General features: G+C 41.9%; 1 protein-coding gene across 1 annotated transcript; it reads left to right on the top strand.

Annotated features, from left to right (window-relative positions):
* Nucleotides 1-2,334: 2,334 nt before the first annotated feature.
* Siah1 (siah E3 ubiquitin protein ligase 1) lies at nucleotides 2,335-8,937 on the top strand. Its single transcript, XM_013353693.2, has 2 exons — nucleotides 2,335-2,459; nucleotides 5,060-8,937. The coding sequence occupies exons 1-2, from the start codon at nucleotides 2,363-2,365 to the stop codon at nucleotides 5,908-5,910; spliced, it is 948 nt and encodes a 315-aa protein (XP_013209147.2). The 5' UTR covers nucleotides 2,335-2,362; the 3' UTR covers nucleotides 5,911-8,937.
* The last annotated feature ends 663 nt before the right edge of the window (nucleotides 8,938-9,600 follow it).

Raw genomic sequence — 9,600 nt, 5'->3', positions numbered from 1 at the left:
CTGGCACACAGGTGTGGCTTTTGTGGTGACAGTGGAGAAGCAGGCAGCTTGGGGTGACACTGATCCTGTAGAGAGATGAGAGGGCAGGGGAGGGAGACCCAGATGGGTGTCGCAGGCCAGAGCTGAGAGATGAAGGGAGCACGCAGTGGGCACCTTGGGAGGATGTAGACGGCTCTAGGAGTCGGGGATACAGCTATGGCATAGACAAGGAGAGGGATGTGGGGGTGGGGGGAGAAGTAGTGAGAAGGCAGACCCTAGAATTTGGGGTTCAGTTATGTCAGCCCCAGCTTTTGGTGCCAGATGGATGAAAAGAAATAAGAAAGGAAGGACATAACTGCTTCTGGGTATGACAGAGAAGGAGATTTATTGTGGATAAAAGGGAGAGCATAGCCAGAGGCAGGGACAGCTGGGAGTCCAGAGTGAACATGACCCTGAGCCTGGCCACTTGAGAAGGGGAGAGCCAGGAAAGTAAAGAGTAGATGGGGGGGGGGGGCAGAGTAAGCAGAATGGCTGGATTATATAGGGAAGTGCAGCTCAGCTCCTGGGCTTGAGAAATTTAAGGGGACCGGGGCATCTCAGCCATACCCTGTAACAGATAGGGAGTGAGGGATGCAGGGAGAACCTAGCAACCAGGTCTACTTTGATATATTAAATAGACACCTCAGTCATTTGTCCTGGGTTTGAGATCTCACACCACTGATCTACCTTCATCATTATTGCTTTATAGTAAATGTAATTTCTAAGAAGAATTTTAGGGAAATTAAGAAAGGGTGAACAGTCTTTGCATTCTACCTTTTTCCCCCTGTAAGTAAAGAATGCAGGGCTTGAAGAGAAGGCTCAACAGATAGGAGCACTTGCTGCTGTTGTAGTGAATTGTTTTCTAGCACCTACATGGTGGCTCACAACTGTCCAAATGCTAATTCCAAGGGATCCTATGGCCTCTACTGGCCTCTGCTGGTGGTGTATATATACACGTTCAGGCAAAACACTGATACACACTAACAAATGTATATGAGCTGGAGACATAGCTTGGGTTTTGGAGTGCTTGCTTGGTGTTTCCAAAGGCATGGTACTACATAAACTAGTGTGGTGGTGAGCAGTCCGAGTAGTCACTGAAAGGTGGTGGGAGTTGGATTATCAGAAGTTCAAGATCATTTTCAGGCTTTTAAGAGTTCAGTGGTAGTCTAGGATTAATGAATGTGTCAGATCTCAACAAACAACCCCAAAACAATAACAAAAACCTAACAGTGGCTAAGTGCCCTGAAAATATTAAGGCAAAATTAAAGGCAATAATGTTTTGTTTCCCATTTAGATAATAGCTACTTAAGCTTTCTACCAAAATGGGCTTGATGTACAATTTGGAAAGTGTACATTGTATTTCTGTTCTTAAAGATGTTTCTGTGCTTAAATTCTATTCTTAAAGATGTATTAAAGTTAGGTGAAAGTTACTGAACATAATGAAGGTAGGCAAGTGGTTGGAGTCAACGTTGGTGAAAGTGGGTAGAAGTCATTGTACTGGAATGCTCATTGCCAGATTTTGGTTATGTTTGAAGGTTGTCCTAAGCATGATGTAATACCAGCATAAACCTTTGAAGCTTCAGCTGACACCATCCAGGTCTGAAGTGCATAGGACTTTATGGGCCAAGGGTAATGCTTGTTTAAAAACAAGGCAAGCTACTCTAGTTTAATGAGGCCAGTTAAGAAAACTTTTCCAGAGTAGGATGAGAGTATAATCTCAGTTTGGAGGTAGAAGTAGCGTTTTATGTGTCCTGAATGTGTTTACGATTCTCACTGTACTGGAAGAGGGCATTTGAAATAGGCTGGCACACAAGTGGCCGAGTTAGAATTGAGGAAAATGGTAGTTGAGGCCTGGAAGTGTTGTGTGAGTTATTCACTGCATGCGAACTTGAGAATTCACAGGACGAAGTTGACGTTAGGAGTACTTGCCTGGCTGTGCACTTCCCTTCATCCCTGTATGTTCATACTCTGGAGCCTTAAGAAAGCACTGAGATCCTGACCTCCACAAACATGTTCTACCGGACTCAAGTGCTGCCAAGTGCACAGGCTTCATGTTGCAGGTGGCGCCTGCCAAAGCTGCTCAGGTGGTCTGTGGGGCGGGGCTTGGGACAAAGTTCGTCCCTTCTTTAGGCCCTGCCCAGGGGCCTGCCAGGTGTTGGAGCCTAAGCAGCAGGATGCCAGAACCTCAGGCGGACTTCTGCTAGAGTTCTAGGGAGGTGTTGTCCCTCCTGGGGACAGGCCACCCATTGAGCTACTTTAAATCTGAATGGAAGTGACCAGTCTTCTAAACTTAGGAGCCAAGGGCTGGCCTTGTGGGTTGCAGGAACCTGACGCCTGGCCTCTCATGTCCTGGAAGCCGCGGGTACCCTTTCTGCATTCCTGGAAGGGAGTCCTGTTCACATGCTTGCCAACGGTTAGGACCAGGACCAGAAAGAGGAAAGGTACTGACATAAAAGCATCTGTTTCCAAGACAGAAACTGGACTGCACGAATCCATAACTTCTGGTTTAGGCCGCGCGGTGGCTGTGTTTGGCTCTGTGAGGTCCGCAGTAAGGGTTCAGTAGAACTGCAGCGACTCTGGTTTAAATCTGGCTTCAGGCGCATCACGACTTCTGCAGACTTGTTCTTGGTTTCTACCTTGGGGCTGCTGCATAGTCGAGAATCTTTGTGGCTCAAGATGGAGCCGCATTCCACCCTTCTAGCTCGGGAATGGTGTGGCAGTTTTCTGTGTCGGAATCTTTGTTTATCGTGCTGAGTAGAAATCAGTGTGCTTTCTCGAGTGTTTGGAAGGTAATAAAAACATGTTGTAACATGAATCTGAACTTATGCTGATAAATGTTAGAGGTATTAAGCATTGGGCTAGTGTTTTCTTCTGAACTTGACTGTATTGCATTTAAATAAACTGAGCTCTTTTATGAGCGGTTTTCTTTCAAGGAATCCCTTCCCAATTACTGTGTTCCTTTAACTGAGCACACTTAACATGGTGGAGTAGATGGGAAACTAATAGGCTTTGGTAATGCCAAGCCCATTGTTTTATAAGTGATCTAAAATGGATAAATCATCTGCATTAAAGAATTTGCTCAGATAGAAAGTAGATTACAGAACGTTCTTTTTATTGTGACACCTGGATCACAGGGCTTCAGATGATGAGAGTTGATTCATACTATATCCTTCCATACCATGAGCCTGAGATGTTGTGATGGAGTTTTGTTACACTGTGCGTGTGTGTGTTGGAGATGAAACCCGAGGGACATGGGTAAGCTAAACATTTGTTAGTACTTTCTTTTGCCCTTTGAACTTGATTTTAGTAACAAAAGGGAAAAAAAAATTAACCCTCCAGTGCCGCTCTTAGCCTTTTATTTACAATGTCTACTGTCTACTTCAATCTATAATTCATTTGTATTGGCTTGGTTACATTTGTAACCACAGTTATTTTGAAACTTAAAGGTCTTTGCAACAAAATGATTATAACTGGAGAAATTACTATATTAAATATTTAGAGCAGTCTCAGGGAGTGCACTGTTAGGACATTGATCTTTTGTCAGCTGAGATAAATTACAACCTGCCATATCCCTCAGTGGCACAGTCCTGGGGAAAGGAGCTTATCCTGCTTGACTCTCGCTTGCTGGTCCTTTCTCCAGATGACCCTGAAGTCTGTGTATAGTTGGTGTGTGCTGCAGCCATCCAAAGGAGCCGATGGATGCAGGGAGTTCTTTGCTTGCCCTTCATCCTCATCCAGTGTTTGTTTCTGTGGTGCTTTTACCCTCATTTCCTCTTACTTTTCCTGAGTTTCCCTCACCTTTGTACATTCTGTGAGATTTGTTCTGTGGAAGTAGAATAAGGACTTTCATAAATGCCAGAGCAACAGCTTACTGAAGGATGGCTCTCCAGTTCTCCCTGTTTCTCCAGCCTGGTGGTGGGCACTGATTGACAGGAGACAAATGATGCCTAGCTGGAAAGAAGACCTAGTAGACAGCTGCAGGTAGATATGGGATGACAGTGCTTCCTTTCCCTGAACATACCTCTCCAGAAGATGTTGCTCACTGCTGGGGAGGGTTGGTCTCTCTCTCGTAGTCTTTGGCATATGAACTATATAGGACTCAAGCTGTAGATTCTGAAGCCGTGAGGCTTAACTCAGTCTTGAAGAAATAGACAGAGGTGGAGACTCTGAGGAGAAAAAGGCCAGCCCAAGAAGGTTCTAATATTGTATTAAGTCTGCTTCTACGAAAGATTTATTTTCATTTTATGTGTATGGGTGTTTTGCCTGCATGTATGTCTGTATACCACATGTATGCAGGGCCCTAGAGGCCTCTCTTGAACCTCCATTTGGGTATTAGGATTTGAACCCTGGTCCTCTGGAAGAGCAGCCAGTGTTCTTAACTGTTGGGCCATCTCTCCAGCCTTGTATTTATGTCCTTTGTTTTTGTTTTTTATTCAAAATGGTATTTCTCTGTGTAGCCTCTAGCTCTCTTGGAACTTCCACTATAGAACAGGCTGGCCTCAAACTCAGAAATCCACCTGCTTCTACCTCCTCTACCTCCTGAATGCTGGATTTAAAGGCATATACCATGCTGTCTTGCTATATTTACCTTTTTTTCTTCTTCTTCTTTTGGAGGCAGGCTTTCCCTGTGTAGCCCTGGCTGTCCGGGAACTTAATCTGTAGACCAGGCTGGCCTGGAACTCAGAGATCCGCTTGCCTCTAAAGGCGTGTGCCACCACTGCCCCCGGCTGTGTTTCTTATTTTATGTAGCCAACCTAAAGATTTTCAGTACTTTTTTTTAGACAGAAGGTATTTTAAACACGCTATAGAACATTTTGGAAATATTTGGTTTACTTATATAACTTTACTAAAATTCATCTTCATCACATTAATTTTATTTTATTTGTATATCGTTTTAAAACCATATTTATTTAACTTTAGTCTTTTGCTCATAAATTTTGTGGGATGTTTTATAAGTATGATATGTATACATTTTTTATGAATGTGTTATAATTATAACTTTTTCTCCTGCCTCCTTTTATTTTCTTGTTTTTCATTTCAGAAATGAGCCGCCAGACTGCTACAGCATTACCCACTGGCACCTCAAAGTGTCCACCATCCCAGAGGGTACCTGCCCTGACTGGCACAACTGCATCCAACAATGACTTGGCGAGTCTTTTTGAGTGTCCTGTCTGCTTTGACTATGTGTTGCCACCCATTCTTCAGTGTCAGAGTGGCCATCTTGTTTGTAGCAACTGTCGTCCTAAACTCACATGTTGTCCGACCTGCCGGGGTCCACTGGGATCCATCCGCAACTTGGCTATGGAGAAAGTGGCCAATTCAGTACTTTTCCCTTGTAAATACGCCTCTTCTGGATGTGAAATAACTCTCCCGCACACAGAAAAGGCAGAGCACGAGGAGCTCTGTGAGTTCAGGCCTTACTCCTGCCCCTGCCCTGGTGCTTCCTGTAAGTGGCAAGGCTCCTTGGATGCTGTCATGCCCCACCTGATGCATCAGCACAAGTCCATTACAACCCTGCAAGGAGAAGATATAGTTTTCCTTGCTACAGACATTAACCTTCCTGGTGCTGTTGACTGGGTGATGATGCAGTCTTGTTTTGGCTTTCACTTCATGTTAGTCTTGGAGAAACAGGAAAAATACGATGGTCACCAGCAGTTCTTTGCAATTGTACAGCTGATAGGAACACGCAAGCAAGCTGAAAATTTTGCTTATCGACTTGAGCTAAATGGTCATAGGCGGCGATTGACTTGGGAAGCGACTCCTCGATCTATTCATGAGGGAATTGCAACAGCCATTATGAATAGTGACTGCCTAGTGTTTGACACCAGCATTGCACAGCTTTTTGCAGAAAATGGCAATTTAGGCATCAATGTAACTATTTCCATGTGTTGAAACGGCAATCAAATATTTCTGGCCAGTGTTTAAAATTTGCATTTGACTTCACAGAGAATAAGGCACCCATCTGCTTGCCAACCTAAAACTCTCCTGGTAGGTAGAAGCTAGACACATGAAGGTAAATAAAAAGAAAGGCTGTTAATACAGGAAACAGTTGCATGTAGTAACACTAATATATTTAAAAATAATTCAACAGTAAACCACTGAAAAATATATATACCCAAGATGGGCATCTTTTGTATTAAGAAAAAAGAAAGGAAGCATTGTAAAATATTTCTGAACTTCGTGTTTGTTGTAGATTGATTGTATTGTTGACAACAATTTTTTGGGGATGTGTGTCTGTGCACACATGGGTGCACGAGTGTGGTTGGTTTTCCTTTAACTGACAAGCCATCTGCGTGGTCATGGACCACTGCTTTCCCCTTGTGAGTAATACATAGTGCTGCTGTGTGTTTTGTTTTGTTTTCTTTTCTTTTTTTGTGTGTGTATTTGCTAATTTTTATTCTAGTTTTTCATTAAATAAATTTGACTTTCTTTTCTGTAATTCAGGTTTTTCTCACTTTTGTACCTTTAAGTTAGTGTCTTTTTGATATTCATAATTGCTTATGTCAAAAGTTTGTGTTCAGTACATACTTTCTTTTCCTTCAATCAGTTTATTAGAACTATTTTTAATTCAGCCCTTTTGTGAAAATAGGAATTCCAGAAAGGAAAGGTAACATGAGAGCGCTGTGCAAGCCGCAGCGGGTATGAGATGGTCTTGTCTGTGTGAGCCCCGCCATCAGGCTGACCCTTGGGAAGGTCAGGTTAGGGAGTAAACTGAGTTATATAAATACCTTTGAAAAATCAGGCCTTTCCTCTCTCTTCAAATGTGTTGGGCAAATCACATGTTTAAATTGGTTCTTGTATTTATTGGTTTTGCAAAAGTGCATCATCATACACAGTATTTGTAACTAAAGGAAATAATTTGTTTTTAAAAAAAGGCAGTTTGCAAAAAATGTTTTTGGTCTTTTATAATTCTCATTAAAAGATTATCTGGCAAATTAAAAAAAATCTTAATGTGTTTACTTTAGCTCTAGGTTGGTTTGTTTTGTTTTGTTTTTTCCTGGAGCTGAGGACTGACTACAGGGCCAACACTTGCTAAGCAAGCACTCTCTCACTGGGCTACGTCCCTAACCTGTGGCTCTAATAGAGCTCTTTGATAAAGTCCAGAGGTGTTTTCCTGTATTTAGAGCAGAAGATTAGGAGATTATATGCCACTGTTTTGAAGTATGTTAGTTTTATTCTGAAGCACAGAAAGGACTAGGTTTTCCCCCCATTTGATTCCCATAAGGACATTTAGAGTATGCCTGATTAATGCTGATCACTCTTTTCCTTTATGAAAACTGAGTTTATCATCGTAGTTCCAGTGGTGGAGTTTGACTCCGCAGCCTGGCTGCCAAGTTCCTATGCACTAGTTTACCTCTATCCAACTTAACCAGCTGTCTGACCTTGGGCCTAGTTTCCTATTGTGTTAAGTGGAGTTAAATTATGGTGAGTATGTGAAGGGTTAAATGAGACACTAGTACTTTACCCTGAAACAGTGCTTCCTACGACCTAAGTATTCAGCCAGTGTGGAACACTGGATTTTACCTTTAGTGTTGTGTTCCTAGTTAGGCACACAGCAGAAATCTGTCATTGATAATTTTGTATTTTCCTAGTGGTACCCCAAGCTTAGAAAGTCATTGAGAATTAACTTGCATTTTCCTTTTATCCTATTTCCAATTCTGGATTATGGAGCTTGGTTCTGTTAGCCATTTTCAGTACAAGTAAGCCTTCTATTGAGTTGATTGTCATGTGCTTATGTAGCTATATTTGGGGTGAAAGGGAATAATTTAGCCACAGATTACAACCAGGTTTTTATTTGCATGAAAATTTAGAAAAGCAGCTTGTGTGTGTGTTGAGACAAGGTCTTGCTACCCTGGGTGGCCCTGAATTCTATGCCTTACCTCAGCCTTTCCCCCACCCCCAGTTGAATGCCACAAAGCATTTCAGTGGTTGAAAAGCAACTGAGTGTATGTTTGAGGGAATGTCATTTTGCAGTTTCACTGTATTGTGCCCAGACTTTAACATCTCAAAAGGCATGGCCATTAGAAATCCATACTCTCCTCCATGAAATCAGAGCTGACATTTACTAGTTAAATGCATGAGCATGTTCTTGTACACATATATTTTGAGATATTGATTGGTTATTTCTGTAACCTTCACCACATAACAAGATCACCCTAGACTTTACCATTTTGATAGTGTTGGGAAGGCTGGCCATGGTTCACGCTTGTAATCTCAGGGCTTGGAGGCCAAGGCAGAACGCAAGGTTTTGAGGTCAACCTGCTCAACATTCAAAAATAGAAAATAATCAACCAAACAAAACTTGGACTTTTGTTGTTGTTGTTATTGGGCTTAAACCTAGTGCCTCAGCAAAACTACTACAAGCAAGCATTCAGTGGCTGAATCCCTAGTAAAAACATTTTTAGTAATTTGACCACTCACTATATCTCAGCTAATAATTTTGCTGTTTAATATGTCAAGATTTTTTATTTTGCTACTTACATATTAGTCTGTATGTTCTTAGTATGTTTTGGGCATTAATATTTGAAAAGTCGTGATATTTTTATTGATGCTCTCTGGGAGGCTTCAGTGGGACCCAGAATTGTAAAGGATTTTGTTTATCTCCTGTTTTTGCTAATTTTAGCAAGCGAAGGCATATTCTATGTATATTTAGCAGCAGGTAAGGTTGACACATTAACGTTTATTAGCCATTAAGTCTTCATATTCTTGATTCCCACAGATGAGAAATGTAGCCACATTTCTTTGTTCCCTTGAGATTTGGCACACAAAAATGAACTCTTGTCTTTACATTGTAGATAATTTCTGTTGATTGCTTTGACCCTTTTGGTGTCTTTCAGGAACTGTGGGGGAGGGTATTGAGACAGGGTTTCTCTATAGCTTTGGAGCCTGTCCTGGAATTCACTCTGTAGACCAGGCTGGCCTTGAACTCACAGAGGTCCACCTGTCTGCCTCCATTTGTGTGCATTATCTAAAAAAAAAAAAAAAAAAGTAATCCCAAACCAGCACTTGGGAGGCCGTAGTGGGAGGATCATAACATACCAGTGCATAGGCAGGTAAGCAGCATGTCTGGCCTATACAGCAAGACCCTGTCTCAAAAGAAAAGGTGTGGATTTTGTGGAAGTTTGTAGACTGAGCAGTGTTCCATGGGGAGTGTGCAAAACACAAGAGTTCTGTCCGACTTGTCCAGTTAATCTATTTATATCGTTTATCAAAATAAACATTTTTAAAGATGGCATCACCCAAACAGAATTTAGCTTTTATACCAAGCACTATAGTGTATCTCAAGGGAATTTTTATCGAAGACAATTTTTTACTAGAATTAAAAGCCTTTTGATAGCTTGTTTATGGAGCCAGGTCTTGTGGTGCAGCTCTACAGCTTGGAGTTTGATCAGTAAGACCTTGGGTTCTCGCATTGACGGGGATTAAAACCATGTGCAGCTCATTTTTTGTTTTGTTTTTAGTAAAGAATAATCATTGTAAGGCACACTACGTGTTAATACATCAGGGAGAAGAGCATTACTGTTGGACCCTAACCATCAAATCGGAGACTGACAGCCTACTTCTCTTGTCATACACAGTACA

The sequence above is a fragment of the Microtus ochrogaster genome, unplaced genomic scaffold (assembly GCF_000317375.1).
Source record: "Microtus ochrogaster isolate Prairie Vole_2 unplaced genomic scaffold, MicOch1.0 UNK15, whole genome shotgun sequence".
Classification (NCBI taxonomy): Eukaryota; Metazoa; Chordata; class Mammalia; order Rodentia; family Cricetidae; genus Microtus; species Microtus ochrogaster.
This window is presented reverse-complemented; position numbering and strand designations above follow the sequence as displayed.

Bases quoted from the DNA above. Each gene is read 5' to 3' on its own strand.
- Siah1 (XM_013353693.2), top strand. From the start codon at position 2,363: ATGTCCTGGAAGCCGCGGGTACCCTTTCTGCATTCCTGGAAGGGAGTC. The intron at 2,460-5,059 runs GTACTGACATAA...TTTTCATTTCAG, and splicing joins CAGGACCAGAAAGAGGAAAG to AAATGAGCCGCCAGACTGCT.